The following is a 22,507-nucleotide window of genomic DNA, read 5'->3' on the forward strand; positions in this document are numbered from 1 at the left end:
TCGCCTTGGTTGTTCATTTCTCTATCCCCAAGGCCTGGTATCTAGTAGGCATGCAATAAATATCCGCTGAATGCGTAATAATGGTGATAATGATAGCAGCTAGCCATTGACTGAGGACTTCCTGTGTGCCAGGCTATGTTCTAAACGTTTCAGGATTAGCCACCCCGGGGGTCATTTTAAAGACAGCGAAACTGAAGCTCCGAAAGGCCAAGCTGCGCCCAGGAGTCACCTAGCGGGAGAACCTATAGGGAATTCGGAGTTTGCTGGGCTCCCCAGGGACTTCCACTGGGCGCAGAGGCCGCATGTGTCCGCGGCTCCGCCAGCTCGCCCCGCCCTGCGGTCGGGGACCCCCGTGTGTCGGCAAGGGGACCCCCGTGTGTCGGCGAGGGGACCCCGCCCCGACGCCCCACAGTCCGCGCGCGTCCGCGGCTCCGCGAGGGCGCCCCGCCCCGCGCTCGGGCCGGCCGGGGGAGGAGCGCCGCGGCGGAGGCGGCCGAGGCCGGCCCGTGGCGAAAGTGCGGCTGCGGAAGCGCGGGGAGGCGGACAGAGGCTGAGGAGGAAGCGCGGGGAGGCAGTGGGAGCTGCAGGGCCCGCGGAGCCAGGAGGACGCCATGGGCCGCCTGCACTGCATGCAGGACCCGGTGCCCGAGGCTGTGGGTGGCGACATGCAGCAGCTGAACCAGCTGGGCGCGCAGGTGGGCCCGGCGGTCAGGTGCTGGGTGCTCGGGGATTGCGGGGCAGGGCCGGAGGTGGTGCCGGGAGGGCTGAAGCGGAGCCTGGGGGTTAGGCCGAGGGCCGCCCTGAGGGATCAGACTGAACATTCAGGGTGCGTTATCGCGTTAGGAAGATTCTGGGAGGAGCTCGGGGGAATTGGGGTCTGAAACGAGTTGGGGGGGGTGGCAAGGGGTGTCGGGAGGCCTAAGGGCAAGCTGAGGGGCCTCAGAGGCGTTTGGTGGACCCAGAGGTGGGACTGGGGGACTTCTGAGAACAAGTTTGAGGGGTCGCAGAAGGGAAACTGAGGGGCGTCTTGATGACCCTCAAGGGAGTTTGGGGAACTGAAGTAAAAGGGCATTGAGAGCCTGAGGGAGTTTGAGAGGGTCAAGGAGGGACTGACACGTGTAGTAGGGAAGCCAAGGGTTCTTGGGGAGACTGAGGAGGGTCTTAGCACTCTGAGGGGTCGAAGGGAGCCTGGAGTGGGAGCTGGTAAGCTGGAGGTCGGATGTGGGAGTCGGTAATAGGCCAGAAAGGGGTTATGTGGGTCTGAGGACAGGGCCTGGGGCGACGCTGGTGATGACATTCTCTTCCCGCCTTCCCAGTTAAGCGAAATACCTAGTAGTCCCCAAAGAAAGAAACCATATATTCCCTACACTGTGTAGGGCCCGGCCTTGATGGCAGTAAAGCTGGCAAAGCCTGTTTGTTCCTTTACAGGGCGCTGGTGCCAGCCAGTCAACCTTGGAGGCTTCCTGCTCCTGTGCTGGTTGGGATGCCTCTTTCATGCCACCAAGACAGCCAAGATAAAGTGACACTTCTCAGCACCACTGCAAAGGTGCATTTCTGTTACTGGTTGTCACTTCCCAAGAGGGTGGGGCTTTTTCTTCCATCTCACTATCCCCCACAACTTACTGTTTTCTCAAAAAGTAATGGTGACAGTAATTATATTGCCAGTCAGGTTCTCAGGCTGCTGTGTCCAGTAGAAATAAATTGCAAATCACATATCTAACTTTACATTTTTCTAGCAGCCACATTTAAAAATCAAAGCGAAAGAAGTTAATTTTAATATTTCTTCTCTAAGCCACTATATCAAAATATTTCAATTTATAATTCATATAAAATATTATTGGGATATTTTACTTTTGGTACTAAGTTCTGATTCTAGTATGTATTTTACATTTATACATATCTCAAATTAGACTAGCCTTTTTCAAGGGCTCAGTAGTTACATGTGGCTAGTGGCCACTATACTGGACAGCACAGTTTTAAGTGCTTTTATGTATATTAACTCTTTGAGCCCTTGCGACCACCCTACAAGGTCGGTATTATTATCCCCATTTTGCAGGTGAGGAAACTGAATTACAAAGTGGTTAAATAAAAATAACTATCATTTATTGAGCATGTACCATGTGTCAGGCACTATTTTAAGTGCTTTATGTATAACCGCTAGATGTTAGGCACTATTTATTCCTATTTTACAGGTAAGAAAAATGGTTGAGAGAAATAAGTAGACCTGTTTAAAGTCAGACAGGCCTGAAGTAGTGGAGCCAGGAATACGAGACCGGATGTCTGACTTCATTCATATCCTGCAGCATTAAACACACTAGAACAGAGCTTTGTAGATGATCTCCCAAACCAGGTAGCTTAGTTTTTACCTGTTTGTGTCAGCATTTTCTGGAAGACTTCCATTTAGGGAATAAGGAAGACTACTGTAAAAATCTTTAAACATACACCAAAACTAATATAACATTGTGTGCCTACTATAATAAAAAAGGCTTTAAATTACTGTATTGTAGGTTAGTCCTTAAGGTTACCTCCAACTTGGAAGTCATAGAAAATATAAACCATTTTCTTTAAGATCAGAGCTTGACTCATTTTCTGACTTGAAACATAGTCTAAACCTCTACCTTTGTTTTTAATACAGAAAACTTTTTCCTGGTAAGCAACTTACCAGAATCCTTTGGGTTATTTTCTCCCCTATTGCTATGTGATCAAACTTCTCCAGGTACCCACTATTAGCTGAATTTATTTTGAGATCTGAGGCCTAGACCTCAAAGAGAAAAAAAAAAAGAATCATCATATTAACATAGGCATCACCATTTATTGCTCATTCAGTGGATATTTTTCTGCATGCCGGCTATACACCAACTAGCCGCTGAACCCAGTGATGTTTACAAAGATGTAATGGACATAGCCTGTTGTGCTAGGGAAGTCGTGACCCACTAGGGCAGGTCAGAAAATGGAGATGAAATACAGTACTCAGTGCATCTGAATGCGCTCTCTGATGTCCTAGGTAATGTGGAACCTTGGAAATGGGTGGATTTGTAAAATAGTCACTTAGAATGGTTATGAGAAGAAATGATAAAACTATAAAGAAAAAAAAGAAAAAATGGTCTACACCTAGCTATAAATGAAAGCAACATACATACATTAGACATTTCAAACAGTATTCAAAGGTATAAAATTAAAACTTTTTTCTTGTCCCCAGAAATCATTTTAATATTTTCTTGTGTATCTATAGGGAAAAAAGTCTGTATATGCCATCATATTTAGATATCTTATAAAAAATTTTTGTACATAAAAGGGATTGCATGACATTCCTTGAAATGGAGCTACCATAATTTATTTAAACAGTCCCCTATTAATAGATACTTATATTGCTTTCAGTTTTTTTGTTTTTGTGAACAATGCCATCAGCTAACTGCTTTGTGTAAATGTGTCTAAGTTTACCTTTCTAAACATGCCTGGCGGGTATACTTGCAGTGAAATTACTAGGTCAAGGGGTAGGATCATTTAAAAATTAGATGCAGATTGCTAAATTGCCCTCCAGAAATATTGCCCCAGTCTATCCTCTCATCAACAATGGGAGCATTTCTTTCTTTCTACTTCCACCAGTGCTTCTGTCATCAGATTTTTATTTTTAAAGACCTGATAAATGAAAAAACAACCAAAAAAACCTGGTATCTCCTTGTTTTACCGATTTGCATTTCTCTAGGATGTGACCTTGAGCATCTTTTTATGTTTACTGATAAGAATAGTTAAGATTTTGATTTTTCAAATAGAGGCTGGTGAGCTTCCCAGGGAGAGACATCTGTGCAGGTACAAAAGCAAAGAATGGGAGAAAGCGTTCAAGGAAGATTCATTCAATTAAAACTTTCCTTGTAATAATTAAGGTGTTGTGACCATACAAAGCCATACAAGGAACCTTCTCTACTAAGACTTGTTTCTGTTCCTTATCAAGATTAAAAATTCTGAGTGCCCCCAGGTGAGGTTCCAAAAGGGAGCTTCAGAAGAATCTGGGTAGGTCCCTTTTTTGTTGGGAGTGTCCTGGTATCTTGGCCTGGGCTTCGAAGGACTAAGGAGGGCTTGGAGTGGAGATAGGGATGTGGGTGTGTAGCAGCCTAAGGACCAGATTAGCTTGAGGCCCCTCTTAAGAGGTGAGGTGGGGGATGAGACCTCACAAGGAGGTTGAGTCTGAATGTTAGGCTGGGGCCTGGAAATGGAAAAGCAGTTGGACGGCTGTCCAATTTTTTAGAAGGTGCTGGGTGGCATAGGAAATGCAGTTGGCCAAAGATGTGACAGTTCCAAGATTTCCAGCAAAATGATGATGATGATGATGATGATGATGATAATGATAAAACTAACAAATAGTTTGAAGATACATTCTCAAGCCAGTCCTGAATATTCTTGTTTTTACTATTAGAATCAGCAGTTAGGTAAGGTTAATACCCACTATCATAAATACTGCAGAAAGGCAACCCCTGGATCAGCATTGGTTAAAATATTTCCTGGGAATATTAAAGTTTTGAGAAAGCAGACACTTCTATGCCATTGGCTGATAGGAGTGTAAATCTGTACAACTTCTTTATAAGGCAGTTTGTCAAGATTTTTTCAGAATTCAAAATGCATATATCCTTTGCCCTAAGATATATTTTAAGAATTTATCTTATAGACATATGTCACAAAGAAAGATAGGGAAAGGTATTCATTGCAGGATTTGTGCATTGCATGCACAAATACATTGCAGGATTGTTTACTAACACCAACAAAACAGACACACTAGTGGCCATCTCCAGGAAGCTAAATTATGTTAACTATATAGTAGAATGTCATGCAGTTGTGAAAAGAGCTGGGTAGACTTATATCTGCTCACTTGAATTTAAAAAGGCAAGGTGCAGAGAGTGGGTTCAGTATAAAATAATGGGAAAGCAAGAGAGGCGTTAGTAACTGGGGAGTGAGACTGAGGTAGGAGGCAGGGGGAAAGAGACATTTTATTTTATAATCTTTTATGCAGTTGGATCTTTTCAAAATCTTGCACATATATTAGTTTTATATGTTCAAAGACTAATTTTAAAACAATACATTTTTGAATAAAATAATACAGAGCCGTGCCAGAGGTTTGTGTGGAGTTCAGTGGGACATAGCAAAAGGGGCAGGTGCATTTGGCAATCATGTCACATGTACAACTTTAGAGCCTTTGAGCTAAAGTATCTGCATGTAATATGTTTTTTAATGTATTGCTTCACGAAGGTGGATCAAATGGTATAATTATGGCCATGATAATTGCTAACATTTGTTTATCCTCTAGCCTGGAGGCTTTGCATATGCTACCTTTAGTATGTTTGGGATGCTATGTATATTACTTTTGTTTTCCCTATGGGGACTGAGACACAGAGAGGCTAAATGACTTCTCTTGGGTTGTCAGTAGCAAAAAACACCGATTCACATCTGGGTCTTTTAAACTCTTGTGTCTTAGCTTTCCCCACTGTGCCACACTCTGTCCATTGGGAGGGAACAAGGGAAAGTAATGTCTCAATCTGCTTGGGCCACCATAACAACGCCATAGACTAGGTGGCTTTAACAACAGAAATTTATTTCTCACAATTCTGGAGGCTGGTAAATCCAAGATCAAGGTGCCAACAGATTTAGCTCCTGGTGAGACCTCTCTTCCTGGCTTGCAGATGGCTGCTTTCTCATGCATCCTCACCTGACATGTGTCTCACACAGAGAGAGCTCTGTCATCTCTTCCTCTTCCAAGGGCATCAGCCATTTGGGATTAGGGTCCCACTTTTGACCTCATTTAACCTTTGTTACCTCTTCATAGGCTCTGTCTCCAAATACAGTAATAAATTCAATATAGGAATTTTGGGGGACATAAGCATCCAATCCTTTACAATACCAATAAAGAGAAGATTTACATGCACAAAAGAATAAGAGGCCATTCTAAGACAATATATAATTAAGTGTTAAACATTACCATTTTATTATATATATTAAATATTATAATAAAACAATAAAGTATGCACACATAACATGTGTATTATGGGTGGAAAAAAAAACAGAAAAATATGGACAGACAAAACAGAAGAAATTAAAAATCACCCAAAATCTCACCACACAAAAGTAACTGCTTTTAAAAAGCTAGATAGAGAAAAAGTTTATATGGTATGTTACCATTTATGTGTGTGTGTGGGGGGGGGGGAGAAATTACATATTTGGATTGGCTTATGTTTGAATGATATGTGGAAGTATAAACAAAAGAAGTAACTGCTTACTATTAATATTCCAGTGTTCCAGTGAATTTCCCTTTCAGGCCATGTGTGTATTTCCTCGTGTCTGTTTAGACCCTTGAGATGTATGTGTGCACATGTGTATCGCTGAAGTATCCAAATAAAACATACAAGTTTTTCAGACAATATACTGACATAAATATATTGACATTGGTGGGGGGGTATTGTGACTATTTTTAACTTTAAGATGATCAAAACAAGTATCAACACTGGTGTGGTTTTTTTTTTCTCTCTCTCTCTTAAGGGTCTATAGTTGGATGGGATATGGGAACACTGACCAGGAATAGGATTTTACTGATGTTCTGTGTTCTATTCACAGCAGTTCTCAGCCCTGACAGAAGTGCTTTTTCACTTCCTAACTGAGCCAAAAGAGGTAAAGTATTTTGTGATAAGGAGAGTTCCTGAGTGTGGGTCTGTAGTCCTGAGATGCTTAGAAAGTGAAGGCATGGTTTGTGCTGTTCTCTCTCTGCAGGTGGAAAGGTTCCTGGCTCAGCTCTCTGAATTTGCCACCACTAATCAGATCAGTCTTGGCCCCCTCAGAAGCATCGTAAAAAGCCTCCTTCTGGTTCCAAATGGTGAGTAGCCTCTCTCAGCAGCTGAGGTCAGAGACATTACCTGAACATTGCTTCAGTCCACAGAGTCTACAAGCGTGCTCTGGGCACTGAGCCAGAGCATTCAGTAGTGAACCAGACATGGGTGGGTCTCAGTCTAGGGAGGGAACCAGGTAAACAGATAACCCTGGTGTAGTATAATAGAGGTACAGTTCAAAGTACAGCCTGCATCCTGGCTTCAATCCCCAATCTGTTATCTGGTCCTCTACACAATAAGCACAGAAATGGAGAGTAAGCGTTTAGAAATTTTTGTAGCAATTTGATAAAGTATCTTGAATCTAATCATTTTTTAATTGGGGCTTGTATTGTTTTTTAATGTGGTAAAATATCTGTAACATAAACTTTTTTTTAACCATTTGGGGCTGGTATTTTATATGTGTTTTTTCATTTTTATTTCTAGGAATTAATTTTAATTGTGTTTTCAAAACATATTGGAATGGACTGAAAATTAAAAAGATAGGTAGGTCTTGTGCCACAGACGTTCAAGAAGCAGAGTGCCTAGAGTAGTCAGGAAGTTTCTAGCCAGGGGGGAGGTGATCACAAAGGTTTAGCTCTAGGGATGTCCATCACAGCACTGTTTATGATAGAGAAAAATCAGAAACAGTCAAATTACGCTGCAGCTGGTGATTGGTGTAAGGAGCTATTGTCCATTTTTTTCTGGGGGACATACTGGCGGTCAAGAATTCACAGTTTTGAGTGAGTTAGACGTCGTCGTAAGTCCCAGTCTGTCACTCGATAAGTAGTTTTACTTTGGCCAGGTACCCATCTCCCCCCACCACTAGCAACAATCCCTCCTTAGCATGTTTACCCCCATCTAAGCTTGTGTGTGTGTGTGGGGGGGCACTTTTGAAGATAAATAATGTAAATAAAATGCCTAGCACAGTACCTCAGTAAAAGGTTGCTCGTTTTTTTTTTTTTTCAAACTATGTTGTAATTTAAAAAGATGCTGTTGAGGAAAATGTAATGATTTGGAAAACCTTTCACAATATATTGTTCAATAAAAATAGTAGTTTATAAAGCTTTCTACCAAAGTCCATTTTTGTAAAAAAAAAAAAAAAAAAAAAAGAGAGAGAGAGAGAAAAGAAAAGAAAGCAATAGAAAGAAAAAGAAAGGAAGGAAGGAAGGAAGGAAGGAAGGAAGGAAGGAAGGAAGGAAGGCAGACAGACATAGAAGGAAGGAAGGAAGGAAGGAAGGAAGGAAGGAAGGAAGGAAGGAAGGAAGGAAGGAAGGAAGGAAGGAAGGAAAGGAAGGAAGGAAGGAAGGAAGGAAGGAAGGAAGGAAGGAAGGAAGGAAGGAAGGAAGGAAACTGGCTATATCTGCGTAGTAGAACTGCAGGTTGTTTTAATTGTTTATTTTTGGCTATGTATTGTCTAAAAAGTTGCTAGAATTAATTTGGCAATTTAATTAAAAGTTAATTTTATTTGAAGAGAGGGGCAACATTTGAGCCCAGTCTTAAAGAATGAATACATGTCGACTAGGCCGAGTGGAGATAAAACACCATCTCTGGTTTGTACATTTTAAAAATCAGTACTAAGCTAACCTTCCCAAGATTTCAGTCCAACAGTTCACTAAAAGTTGGGGTACTGTCAGGTGCCTTCACATATCCTAATTCATACCCTCTCCTTGCCCAGTCTTGTCCTCCAGAGGTTCTGGGGGTTTGAATCATCCCCGAGGTTTCCAGCTGTGAAATTTGTGATCCTGTTTGTGTGATTCTTGTATTCTTTGCCCTCATGGCAGGTTAAGGGCAATTTGTAGTCTTTTTAACACAGGAATAAATTTTCATTGAGAACATAAAACACTATAGAGCTCTGTAGGGTCAAAAGTGAAAATTCCCTTTTACTGTCATCCCACTCTTGTCTCAAGATAATCACAATAATTTTGGTGTATGTCCTTTTATATTTTTACATATACTGACAGATATACACATGCATTCATGTAGGGTTTTTTTTTTCACATGTGTTAGTAAACCATAGAATTGCTCTGCAGCTTGCATTTTTTTGTACCTAGTACATCATGGAGCTCTCTCCATGTCAACTTCATTTTTCTGATGGCTGTAGTGTATCTTGGACTGAAAGTATCTTTTAGTTAACCCATTTCCTATTGCTGGCCATTTTAGTTGTTCTAACTTTTCATTCTTAGAAACGGTGCTGCACTTGCGACAACATGGAACGGCCTGAAGGGAATTACGTTGAGTGAAATAAGTCAGACAGAGAAAGAATCTCATAACCTCACTTATATGTAGACTCTAAAGAACAAAATAAACAAACAAAACAGAAACAGACTCATAAAAGAAAATGATGATTGCCAGAAGGGAAGGAGGGGTGGGGAGGCTGGATGAAAAAGATGAAGGGATTAAGAAGTACAAATTGGTAGTTACAGAATATATTCATGGGGATGTTAAAAAAGAAAAAACAAAAACAAACAAACAAAAAACTTGCCGCAGTAAACATCCCTAGCACATTAGTGTACTCACTGTAGGTGAGCATTTCTGTGGGAAAGGTGCTCTGGGTACAGAACCAGCAGTCTTTATTCTCATTGTCTAGCCTACACCTGCGGGTATGGGTTCGTCTGCAGGTGGAGATCCATCTTCCCAGCAGCTGTCATGGACACTAATTTTCAGGAGACCTCTGTCTGGTGTCCCTGCCTCCATTCTTTCTTATCTTTCGCATCTCTGCTCCCCACTCCAGTCCATCCAGTCAGTCTGCCTCGAGCTCTTCCCAACCCCTGAGCCCCAGCCCCTGTGCCGCCTCTTTCAGAAAGCCTTCCTAAACCACTTCAGTCCACAGTGACCTTCCTTCCTCTCGCCGACTGAGATATGTTGTTTTTTTTTATCTGCCGCTCTCAATTTGAACCATAATCATTTACTTTTCTATTGTTCATACTGCTTTGTGCGTGTCTATCTCATGGCTCTGACAGATAGCTAGTTTCTTGAAGTCTTGTGCGACATTCCAGAGCTACAGTTACAAGTAAACTAAAGGCATAGAGCGGGTGCTTAGTACATGCTGGGTGAAATGGACTGAATTTGTGAGATCCTGTGACTCTCCCAGGAGATGCTGGATGTATATTTATCAAGCAGAATTGATTATCACTGTTTGTAGAAGATTGTTTTCTATAGACGCAGAGAATACTGAGAATTTCTAGCATACCAATCCAGACATGCGCTTTGCAGGTTTACTGGATTTGACCGTTGGTCACAATACCTAATGTAGTTATTTGATCTTGGACAAATCAGCCTCTTGGAGCCTCAGTTTCTTATCTGAAAAATGGACTAATAGCAGTTAATGTAGTGGCATAGGAATAAATGAGTATATATGTAAAGCACTTAATACAGTACTTGCTAAACTTGAGCTTTACGTGTTGATAATTCACTTAGTTTCAGCCCCATACCTCAGTATCATATTATGAGATAAAACTTTCTTTCACCTAATGGAGAGGATCTGAATTCACCTCTTGACCATTTAATGCCCCAGAGCTTTTCAAGCTTTTTGAATTTTAGAACTGAAGTCTCAGATTTGCTGTTCAGTTAGCTCTCAACATTTTGTTTATTTTACTCTTCTTTTTGTTCTTATACAGTCTGACTTTTTTCCTGCAGAGTTTTCCTGCTTGGATTCTCCATTTCTTCCAATGTCTCCTAACATCTGATATTGTAGTTTGTAAGTCTCTTGACTGCTTCCTCATCCCTTGGCCTTGTGTGTCATTTTTTTTTCCCCCCCCAGGCCCAGAGGCTGCCATCCCAGAGCAAGTGGGTTGGCCCTCCATGCCTTGTTGTGGCAGTAACATCTCCATCTCTCTTCTCTCATTCAGATTCCACTTTGCCCTTCTACAGTGCACCTTGGAACCTGCCGCTTCTCCCAACAATTTTCTTTGCGTAATGAAGTCTGTACTACTTAATTTGGCATTCAGGGTCTTTCCCAATCTAATCTGAAATGTAAGATCCTCATTCTCTTCCACTTCCCTCATCCTGGTCCTGCCTCTGCAGTAAGACCTCATTGTAAAAGCATAGCTTATTAGAACTGAAGAGGCCTCAAGAACCCTCCAGGTCAGTCTTCTCCAAATTGGCATCTTCATTCAGAAAAGGCTTCAGTGGCCAGACAGGTCTGAAAATACTGTCTTCCTGCCTCCCCAGCCTTGGAATCTTGGAGATTCACATACATTAACATATCTTTGTCTCTGAAAAATCCTACTGTAAAGAAACCTGCTTAACCAGTATCTGAAACAGTTAATCATGGAACTTTTTTTTTTTTTTTTTGGCAGGGGGAGGGTCAAGTAAAAGCTTTGGAAAGTGCTGATCTAGTCTAATCTTTGTCTTGCAGATAAAGAAGCAGACCCCTAACAGAAGGGGAGTAACTTGCTTTAAATCTTAGAGAGGAAAAGCCTGAGCTAGAACCTCCCTAAATCCTAGTGGATTTCTTATGGCATTCTTTTACTATTTAGTATATAATTCTTAAAAACACTTGACTTCAACAATTATCAACCCATGGCCAAATTGTTTCTTCTGTACCCCACCCACTTCTCTTCTCTGCTTTCCAAACTGCATTATTTTCAAACAAATCTAAATCTCGTAGACATCATATCATAATGAATGAATTCCTGAATACTTACTTACGTATCTCTAAAAGGTAAAGGAATGTTTCAAACCTTTATCAAATCATAATGCCATTATCATATCTAAAATTAAAATATGCAGCCAGTGTTCAGATTTTCCCCTTATCTTACACATTTTGTTTATAGTCGACCCTTACATTGCATTTGGTTACTGGGTGGTCCTTGTATGCTTACTTGTCACAATGGCTAATTAACAGCTCTGAAACCTTGAGCCAAGTTACTTAACCTCTCTAAGAATTATTTTTTTTTAGGGAGAAAGAGGAGCTTATACTAAGTAGCTCATACATTGTTATAAGAATGGAGAAAGATAATAAATATAAAGTGCTCAATAAATGGTAGCAGTAGCACACCTAATATTATGATTGCCATTATCATTATGAGTAGTTTCCGGGACAGGATTACAGATAACTTGGCTATAGGGCCACTTGTTAGGCCTGTTTTTATTTTAATACTTAGCAAGATGTCTGTCGTTGTGGGTGCTCACTAATTAATTGCTTTTTAAAAAAAAATGATAATTCCCCTTCCCCACTCCCAAAAGTATTCTTTCTGGCTGGGCAAAACAAAAACAAAAATCAAAAACAGAAAAACAGCATTGAACATTAGTTATAAATGGTATTTAATCAACTGTAGAACTATGTTACCCAAGATTTCCAGGCTTACTCCTTTTTATTACTTTTCTCTATGGCACTTTTCACCTTATAATACTCCACATGGTTTACTTATGTTTTACATTATTGTTTTGGTCTGTCTCTTCCCAATAGGATATAAGCCTCATGAGGGCAGAGGTTGTTGCCCGTTGGGTTCATTGATGTTTCCCAGCACAGTGCAGGCACATGGCAGGGGCACAGTAAATCCACATACAGTGACCATGACCTCTGTTCCTCACTGAGCCTTGCAGGGGTGAATTCAACTGGTCAGCCACCAGGGTCAGGAATCACTGAATGAATGTAGGCTACCATCCTCTCCCATCTTCCTCCTCCAGGAGTTTTCACCAAGGCTTAGTTCTGTTCCTTGGACTTCCCTTTTTACACTGAATAAGTTTATGTGGGTTTGGGGCTAGAAGAACAATGTTTGCTTATTTTCTTCCTGTTTCCTGACAAAACTGAAATCCTCTCCTCTACATGTACTTGTGTTTTCCTCCATACTGTTTATGAAGGGTTTGCCTTCATAAACCATCCCAGATAGTTGTCTGTCTGTATTTAAAGAAGGAGATTCTCAAATTTCACCTAACGATGTTCTGGCGATGCCATCTATGGGATGCACACAGTTTTATGTTTGGTATAGGGTCTGGGTTGCAGGCCTGTCTTGTGCTTAGGACAAAGGAATCACCAAAGGAGAAAGCTGAAAAGGAAGTTAAGAGCTATAGTCAACAATACTGTATTATAAATTTCAAAATTGCTAAGAGACTAGATGTTAAATGTTCTCATCACAAAAAAGAAATGGTAATTATGGGATGTGATAGAGGTGTTAGCTAATGTTATGGTAATCATATCGTAATATATAAGTGTATCAAATCAACACCTTAAACTTAATGTTATGTGTCAATTATATCTCGATTAAAAAAAAAAATGAATGGATGGAAGGAAGGAATCAAGGGCCTGAGGCCTAGCGTGACGCAAATATACTTTTAAGTATGGTTCCTTCCTGCCTAAGGTAATGGCAGGATGGAGAGCTTGCCCTTTGGTCCCTGCGGTTGGGAGCCTTTGTTGTCAGTCACTGTCGAGGCATTCATTGCCTGGTATTGCTTCACTGGAACAAAATCTCAGAATGACTTGATGTAGAAAGAGCTTGGGTTTTGGGACCCCCTGGCCTATAAGCTACTTGTCTCTGCTACTTGCCAGCTGTTGTGGCCCTGGACAATTCATTTAAATTGCCCCCCCTTTTTATTTTTTTGGTAAATAACATTTTTTTAATTATAGAAAAGCACGAGAAAGGAAACAAAATGGCTCACAGTTTTACCACCTTCACATAAAAAAAAAAAAAAAAAAAACCTACACGCAGCTAGAAAATTTTTAAATGACAGAAAGGAAGAGAAGTCCCACCCAGTCCCTTTTCCCAAAGATGTCTACTCTTAAGTTTTTGTGGATATGTTCAGAAGAAATGTGTCTTACATCTGCCTACTTAGCTATTGGATAAGGATATAATTAAAGCTACAAATAAGAATGTATATAGTATACCCTCTTTATTATGTAAAAGAAATCATACTGTGCTGACTTTTTACCTTTCCTTTTTCTTCGTTTAATTATATTTTGCACATCGAGAGCTACCTCATTCTTTTTAAAGCCTGCGTGGTATTCCATTGTATGGATTCTTTAAGCATGTTTTTATTGAGTGTCAACCGACAGTGTCAGACTCTTTTCTAGGAGCTTGGGCCACAGGGGTATTCAAAACAGATCAAATCCTTCCTCTCATGGAACTGATATTGTTGTGGGAAAATTGACAATAAACATATAACATAAACTTGTGTAGTTATCAATGCAATACAGAAAAGTACAGCAGTGTGTGAGTACAAGTGAAGGGCAGCAGCACTTGAAATAGAGTAGTCACAGAGCCTTTTAGAGGTAAGATTCAAGGGGAGGTGAAGGAAGTGTTGGAATGAGCCCTGCGCCTATTTGAGAGAGTTCTCAGCAGGGGGAACTGCAAGGGCAAATGCCTGAAGCTAGGAGCTTGCAGACGGTATTATAGGAAAAGTTGAATTAGCAAGGGAGAGAGCTTAAGGGTTCTAGAGGAGACCAGATCATGCAGGGCATTGTACGAGCTTTGGATTTTACTGTAAGCACAACCAGAACTAGTAGAGGATTTTGAACAGAGAGACATGGTGTGACTTAAGCTTTAACAAAATCGCCGTGACATCTAGGCTGCTGTGTGGATGCACCGAAAGCAGCCTGCTATCCCGACTTTTTATCTCCACTACCGACATTACTGAAGAGCTTCCCACGTGTATCTCAGTGTACTTTTGGGGTCATATCTGTTGGGCAAATTCTTGACAGCACAATTGTTGGCTGTGTGCCTTTTCCAAATTTTCTCCTCCCAAAGCTTGATCTTTAGTTTTCTGGTAAATTAAAGGTTTCAGTAATAATACCCACTTCAGGGTGCTTTGGGATCATCAAGCAAAGTGTTGGGTTTGAGCCGGATATACACAAAGGAGTGTATGTGTGATAGTTGTGAGTTAATTGGATTGGCTAGGAAGTGGCCCTCTTCTCAGAGGGCCTTTATGACCAAGGTTTCCCGGGGTCTTGCCTTTTTTTATTTCCCTGTGGCTTCCTTGCTCCGTCTGATTTTGGAGATAAAAGATTTCCTCTCTTTGTTTACTTAGTTTATTTTGCAGGGGACAACAGCCTTTAGGATTGTTTTTCTGGAGTGAGGTGGGGGTAGGGACTTAGGTTTACGGTTTAACTTAAGGGCCCTCCTTGGAGTTGGTGATGGATGTCTTCTTATTGTTTAATTAGTCATCATCTAGAAGACTAAGAAGTGGAAAATTTTTTAAGTGGTTAACAAATTATGACTCTAGGCTGTAGCCTGCAGGTTAAACATTGAGAAGACCCGATTTCTGGCAATGCTTTATTATTCTCAGGAGTTGGAGCTTACAGGCAGAACAAAGCAGCCCCCGTAGGGGTATATGTTCCAGGGCTTCTGAGAGGAAGGTTCTATGGCCCTCTTGAAAGTGACCTGTGTAGTGTAAAGGCCAAACTGTTTAGTCCATCTGGGTGTACCTCCTGAAAGCTGATTTTCTAGGGCAGCACTGTCCACTAGACCTTTCTATGTAGATGGAAATGGGCTATAATCTGCACTGTCTGGTACCATGACCACTCGGCACATGTGGCTATTGAGCACTCGAAATAGCAAGTGCGACTGAAGACCAGAATTTTAAATTTTATTTAATTTTGATTAATTTAAATAACCACACGTTTAGTGGTTGTGTATTGCACAATGCAGTTTTAGACTGTTGCCCCTGAGCCCAGCCTGACATTGAGCTTCCCCGACTTTGCTCCAGGAATCGGTGGCCTTATCAGATCAGTTGCCCCCATCCCCAAGTTCACAAAGTTTTTTCTTTTGTCTCTTAACGGCTTCCATAATTTTGGGAAGGGCAGTTACCCACTTGCATTGTACAACAAACAAAACAGGCTGTCTTGTTCGCCACTTGTCTCGGTGTGCTTTTCCCTCCAGCTGGGTTGAGATCTTCCGGAGCTGTCTGAGTCTTTGCATATTTCTTTTGTCACCTATGTCCTGTAGGTTGTGCCTATTAAATATTTACTGTCAATCGAGTAATCGATTTGCCCGTTTCAACTATTTTTTTTCCCCTGTTTCTCAGGTGCCTTAAAGAAGAGTCTCACAGCCGAGCAGGTCCAGGCTGATTTCATAACTCTGGGTAGGTCATCACCAAGGTTGCTCAGGGTGACAGGCCTTGTGACTCTTTATTATATTAATGTCTCCTTATATTCTCTTATAGGTCTTAGTGAAGAGAAAGCCACTTACTTTTCTGAAAAGGTACCATGATTCCTCTTAATCGAGGTTAAGATTGCTTGCTTTTATTTCACGAAAAGAAACAAATGGAATTTGCCAACTGAGGGAAAACCATCAATCATCTTATGTCATTTCCACAGCTTAATGTTTTTTCATTCGGTTTCATGCAAATGACATAAATCCAACTTTTAAATAGCACTATTTCGTGTGTCTCTAATTTTTGTGCGTTTTTTAGTGTATCCCTCTGATTTGACTGAATATGAATGTCATGCCGTTGTTCCAACCTAGATTAAGTCTTGGACTGAAAAGAAACATACTGTCTTCTTCCTTTCTATATTCCCCCATCCCCCGGATCTGTGTATATAGACCCAACCCTCGGTTCTACATTCTTCCTACTGTCTGTATAAATAACTGAACATGGTTGTGTTGGGGGTGGAACAAAGAGGGGGGATTTTCCCATCGTTATGACTGGCTTTTTGCTTTTGTTGCAGTGGAAGCAGAATGCCCCCACGCTTGCTCGATGGGCCATAGGTCAGACTCTGATGATTAACCAGCTTATAGATATGGAGTGGAAATTTGGAGGTAACTAGTTAGAGCCAGTCCCAGGTCCTTTGGATGATGTAGGGTTGGGTTGCAGAGGCTTTTAGATAACTTCAATGGGAAGAGTTGTCCTTGGTCCTCAAAGACCACTGGGGCCAGCAGCTGCTTCTCTAAATTGCCATCCCCATTCAGCAGCTGTTGCTATCCACAGCTCTCGATGAGTCGACTTCCTGAAAAGCACATTTTGCTGTCCTCATACTCACCCGCACATGGCTTCTGCTGCACAGCCTGCAAGATTGGGGTCTTTAGAGTAGGTCCTCACCCTTACTAGTTTTCTCTTTTGTGTCATAGTGACATCTGGGAGCAGCGAACTGGAAAAAGTGGGAAGTATTTTTTTACAAGTAAGTCTTCTGACCTTCGAAAATGGGTAGATTTTTTTGACTTGATTAAGAGTTACTAAATCTATATTGGGTTTCTTTAAATATCCATTTAAATGGATGTTCTACTGAAGTGCCTTATATAGCTCAGAGCAATGTGGTCAGCCAAAGACAGGTCACTAACATGCTTGCTTTCAAATTGATAAGATCCAGGTATTCTTAAAAGTTTGATTGTTCCTGTAATCGTGGGTAATCGTTAGAAGTTTTGGTGGTGGACAGTCAAGACTGCTTCTGTATAACTCTCAAGATAGAAACAGTGCTTTGATATTTAAATGAAAGTTCAGGTTTCAAGAATTTCTTTGCCCTAGTAGTTCTCATCTTAATTTAAAGTTTTTAATTCTTTTTTTTTTTCCCCATCAGTTAAAGTTGGTGGTTAAGAAAGGAAATCAAATTGAAAATTTGTATATTGGTGAGTCCAAATCCCCATTTGAACCTTTCTACTTCTACTTCTTCTTTGTTCTACTTCTTCTTCTTTGTTCTACTTTTTCTACTTCTACTGTGTTCTCTTCACTCAGTGGGCATAACAGAAAAAAGTCATTATTGAGCTGTGTTATAACCACTGCCTTTCCTCTCGTAAAAGATGGTGCAAGGATCATTAATAAGCCATTGGCAGGTTGGCGACCCCACAGTAGAAGAGCCTTTCTGAAAAAGGGAAGATGTGGGGGTGGGGTTGGGGGTGGGGGTGGTGGGCAGATGGCAAAGATTGAAGAGCAAGAAGGTCTTGCTGTAGAAGTCACATTGAACATCCTGAATAATGGCCTTTCATCTCTGTGCAGTGGAGTTAGGTCGTTTTAAACATCTCTCCTTTTCTATGGAGCAGAGAGCTTTCCTCTGTTCAAGGCTCTCAGGTTGGTTGGTTTTTTGTTTTTGTTTTTGTTTTTTTAATCAGTTACCCATCAAGAGCTGCCTGAATGTACTGAGTCGAAAAAGAAAAAAAAAAAAAAACCTCAGGGTAGAAATTAATTTTCTTGGATGATTCTTTGGAGTTGGAAACATTTACCTGAAGCTGAATTTTCTCCCCCCAGAATTAACCTTGCCTCAGTTCTACAGCTTCCTGCACGAGATGGAGCGAGTCAGAACCAGCATGGAGTGCTTGAGCTGATTTCTGCTCCCCTGCACCTCCAAATCACCCCCCTTCCCTGCCTCCTCCTCTTCCTTGGGTGACTGCTCTGAGAGGCACCTCACTCCGGCCTGTGGGGCATTGATTTGGCCCTGCTTGTTTCTTGGGAGCCAGGTGCAAAGGTTTCTGAAAAACAACAGGATTAAGTACTTAAAGAGCCCTACACAATTACCCTGTAAACGCTTTGTTAAGGGAACCTCCACCACCTATCTCCCAGGACACTTGTTAGATATTCAAACAGGCTACTGCATCTCAGATTCAGGGAAGGAAATAAGTTGAGTCACCTCCCCATCAAAGTTCCAAAGTAAACAAATGGTGCCATCACGCAATATACACCCCAACACCCTCCCCCACAAAAAACAAGGGCTTGTTTATGGCTGAGGAAGAGGCAGACTATGAATGACACACATGGGGAGCTTACAAGGAGATTTCTGCACTGTGTGGTTGTGGTGGTGGTGCATTGCTAATCAGTTTTTAATGGTGCATCTGTATAAACATATGCTTGCTCTACTCTGAAAAGAACTGAGGCAAAGCTCTATTTCCAGTTTTTCCCTGTTATATTGTAATGAGGCAGTCCTTTTGAGGCTGTTTTAGCTTGTTTGGGTTCAAGCTGACCACCTCTGTTGGTTAGATGATGAATTAAAAAGTTCTGAAGAAAAGGTCTACATCCAGTTGTCTTTGTATATGGATTAAAGTGTCATCTGCCTTGCAAAGAGCTAATGCTTTGATCTTAAAAAATTATCTTCCTGGTTTTCCTGAAGGCATTGAGACTTCAGTGAAATTAGCTATAGTCTGAAGTTGGAATTTGTAAGAGCGGTTCAGGGGAAACTCAGGTTAAAAACATGAAAAGCAGAGCATATCAGTGCTCTGTATTCAAATGACCTTAACCCCCAGATAGCACGGGACTTCTCCTCCTCCTACCTCTCCCTTCCTGCTTAGAAATTTTTTAAATTTTTAAATAGATAATATGTACCCATGATTTAAAAGATACAGTGCAAAATAATTCCTTCTTACCCCCATTTCCCAGTTACTTAGTTCTCTTCCCCGGAGGCGACCACGGTTACTAGTTTGTTCTGTGTTCTTCTGGAGATAGTTTATGCTTTTACAAATATATATGCATAGAGTTTGACCCCCCCTCCCCCGCCCCCATTCAAATAGTACCGTACCGCACACACGGCATCCTGCACTTCGCTTTTTTCCACTTGGAGGTCATTTCATATCAGAACAGAAAGAGCAGCCTCATTCTTTGTACCAAATGTACCATCTTTTCAAATGGATGATTTATTTAACCATTTTTTCTACTGATGGGTGTTTAGGTTGTTTTCATTCTTTTATCAGCAATGCTGAAATTGAATGTTTTTGTATGTATGTCATTTTGCATGTATGGAAGAACATTTGTAAGGTAACTATATGAGTGTAGAAATGCTGGGTCAAAGAATATGTTCATTTATCAAAGAGTATTAAAAGGAATAAAGCAAAAAGCCCCTCTGTGCTCTTTCTCGGTTACGAAGTTCCCCTCCTGCCCTCCTCCAACAGGTGACCCTTGCTGTTAGTTTCTTAGGTACCTTTCCAGAGGGTTGTTACCCCATATATAAGCAGTAGGAATTAAAATTTGTACTCTTTTTTTGTTGTTTACACAGATGATTATATACTATACACAACTATTTTTAATATATCTCGGAGATCTTTTCATATCAGTACATAGAGTCTGCATCTCTTTCTCTGGTTGTAGCATATTCTGATATGTGGATAACCAGTCATAACCAGCATTTGCAATTTTGGTAAATAGTGCCAGTATTAGGGTTCTCCAGAGAACCTGCACACGTGTATGTTTTGAGAGAGATTCATTTTAAAGGATTAGTTCACGTGATTGTGGAGGCTTGGTAAGTCCAAAATCTAGGGGAGAAGCTGGCTGGATAGAGACCCGGGAGGAGTCGCAGATACAGTCCAAAGGCAGTCTGCTGCGGGAAACAGGGGAGTTGTTGGTCTTTGTTCTACTAAGACCTTCAACTGACTAGATGAGGTCCACCCACATTATGGAGGGGAATCTGCTTTACTCCGATTTAAAAGTCCATCAATTTAAATGTTAATCTCATCCAAAAAACACTTTTACAAAAATATCTAGAATAATATTTGACCAATATCTGGGTATAGTGGCCCACCGGAATTAATACACAAAGTTAATCATCACAGTGCCATTATATAGAGGTTGTTCCAATTTATGCAAGTTTACTGTCCACAATACCAAAAAAGAGCAAATTGTTGCCTTTGGACAGCATCCAAGGCTGTCCACGAGGTTTCCAAGAACCTCAGTGCTTGAGACCATTATTAGACCATTAGAATCTAGTGTAAAAAAAAATCACAGAATGTCAGAACAGGAAGCCACCTAAACACAATCTAGTTAAGTCCACTCATATTACAGATGGGGAGATGGAGGCCTAGAGTAATGAAATTGTGGTAAGTGGCTGTGGTCTGTGCTGCCCTGTGAGCCATGGGGTCCTGAGAGACCTGAAGGGGATTCAGCCCAGCAAACCATCATCCAGTGCTGGTCCCAGTCAGGGATCTCTGTACAAGTTGCACCCAGCTGGCCACTGGACAGATTCTGACCAAGGCGCTCCTTGTACTGCCCAGTTCATGCCTACCTGCCCCACCTGGATCACAGTGGCTTTTTGATGCCACTCCACCTCCCGCCCCCACCACCAATCACCTTCACAGCTCCTACAATCCAGCCTGTTTCCTGCATGAACATTCATTCTTATGGGCAAATCTCATGTCAGCCAACAGATCCAAACATAGCTCTGCAGAGTGTCCAGGGTAAAGTTCAAACTTAGTACACCAAGCCCCACAGCCTGGCCCTCATACATTTTTAACCACTCCATCTCCACTGCTCCCTGGAAAGTGTCCTGTACTGGAGCATCTGGTCAACCAGACTGCTGACAGCCACCATGCCATGAGGCCATCTGCTACTTCTTGGGCCTACAACACTTCCCCACACTTCAGGTGTCCAGGACACTTCTAAGGGCCTACCTGACAACTCCACACCCTAATAAACACCCCTTAGGTCTCCTTCATTCCTCTGCTGCAGGGGCCAGGAGTACAGGCTCTGGAGTCAAACCACTCAGGTTCCAATTCTGGTCCCCATGCTTAGTAACTGCATGGCCTCAGGCAAGACTCTAACCTCAGATTTCCCATCCTGTAAACTGGGTATAGTTCTTGCCTCAAAGGGTTATTTATTGGGCACATTCCTTAGCACAATACCTATTCAACCAAAGGTGAGCTCTTCTTTATCGAACTTTTATAATTGTTTCCAGGATTCTCCTCCCTACTAACCTGTAGGTTTCTTGATAAGATACTTGTTTTTCAGCTTAGTAACCCCAACACTTGGTATCAGTCAGTTCCACTCCCCCCTCACACCTGGTAATAGACCCTATTGCTAGTTGAAATGAAGCTGTGGTAGATCCTCCATGGCAGGACTGTTAACAAACTTGCCTGGCTTTAGAAGAAGAAATCTGGGGTAGTTCGTTTGATTGTTGGTGGATTTTAACATAGATATTTAGTGTAAGGCAGCCAGGATGGGCACCCATCCTCCAAGGGCTACCTTTAAGAGTAATGGAACACTTGCTCCCAGATTCACAGACATTCTTGGAGCGCCTCCTATGGGCAAGGCTTCCCTGAGCCCTGTGGGAGTAGGGCATTAAACTTTGTACACAGATAATTAACAATTTGTCTTTTCAGGACCCTGTTTTTATCAAAAGGAGATAGTGTCCTCACTCCCATTTGCTATAGTTCAGATCCCATTGTGAACTACAGGAACTATTCCAGCCCCTTTGTTGCATTGGAATGTTGTCACAAATATAATCTATTGAATAAGGAGCATTGATCAGGACCTACCCGCCCCGTAGACTGTTAGGGATTTTGCAGCATTGCTGGGGGATTTGAGCAGGTTTTCTTATTGTTAGCACTTCATCTTTGCATCAACTCAGAATAGTTCCTATTCTGCTTAGAAATCTGCTGTCTATTAGCCTAGTCTTTGGCTGCAGGTTATTATTTTATATCTTATTTACTTTGGGGGGATAGTGTTCCTTAAGATGGCAATGGTCAGGCCAAGAGAAGATCAACCAGAAATACTTGTATTCTTTCCCTGGAGGAAAAAAGACTGTCCTGTTTGGGGCTGGGGAAAACATTCACTGTTCAGTTCTGATTCTGTTGTTTCCTTTTACTCTAGCAATATTTCTTTTAAGGAAAAAAAAAAAAAAAAACAGGTGATGACAAGGAAAATTCCCAAATAGTCCAAGTGGTTAGCTGCTTCCCAGTGGGACGAGGTAGCTGCCTCACACACAGCATTTGCTGCAGTGTAAAAATGGACTTTTCAAAAGGGAGATAACCCAATGAATGACAAATATTTTCCTGAGCGTATTTGGTCTTTTCTGGACTGTATTTTTTTTTTTA

General features: G+C 41.5%; 1 protein-coding gene across 3 annotated transcripts; it reads left to right on the plus strand.

Moving 5' to 3' along the window:
- The first annotated feature begins 493 nt into the window (after positions 1 to 493).
- Positions 494 to 22,325, plus strand: COMMD7 (COMM domain containing 7). Of its 3 annotated transcripts, none has more exons than XM_016162262.2 (9): positions 494 to 695; positions 6,601 to 6,654; positions 6,754 to 6,856; positions 15,810 to 15,866; positions 15,948 to 15,985; positions 16,453 to 16,543; positions 16,853 to 16,902; positions 17,299 to 17,347; positions 17,828 to 17,957. In XM_016162262.2, the coding sequence occupies exons 1-9, from the start codon at positions 612 to 614 to the stop codon at positions 17,899 to 17,901; spliced, it is 600 nt and encodes a 199-aa protein (XP_016017748.1). In that variant the 5' UTR covers positions 494 to 611; the 3' UTR covers positions 17,902 to 17,957. The 3 variants fall into 3 exon arrangements, with proteins under 3 accessions (XP_016017748.1, XP_016017749.1, XP_016017747.1); XM_016162263.2 differs by lacking the exon at positions 17,828 to 17,957 and adding an exon at positions 17,964 to 22,325 and having other exon boundaries at positions 496 to 695; positions 6,604 to 6,654; XM_016162261.2 differs by lacking the exon at positions 17,828 to 17,957 and adding an exon at positions 17,964 to 22,325 and having other exon boundaries at positions 499 to 695.
- Positions 22,326 to 22,507: the final 182 nt, after the last annotated feature.

This window comes from Rousettus aegyptiacus, unplaced genomic scaffold, assembly GCF_014176215.1.
Source record: "Rousettus aegyptiacus isolate mRouAeg1 unplaced genomic scaffold, mRouAeg1.p scaffold_m13_p_12, whole genome shotgun sequence".
NCBI lineage: Eukaryota > Metazoa > Chordata > Mammalia > Chiroptera > Pteropodidae > Rousettus > Rousettus aegyptiacus.

Bases quoted from the DNA above. Each gene is read 5' to 3' on its own strand.
- COMMD7 (XM_016162261.2), top strand. From the start codon at position 612: ATGGGCCGCCTGCACTGCATGCAGGACCCGGTGCCCGAGGCTGTGGGT. The intron at 6,655-6,753 runs GTAAAGTATTTT...CTCTCTCTGCAG, and splicing joins TCCTAACTGAGCCAAAAGAG to GTGGAAAGGTTCCTGGCTCA. The intron at 15,867-15,947 runs GTAGGTCATCAC...ATTCTCTTATAG, and splicing joins GGCTGATTTCATAACTCTGG to GTCTTAGTGAAGAGAAAGCC.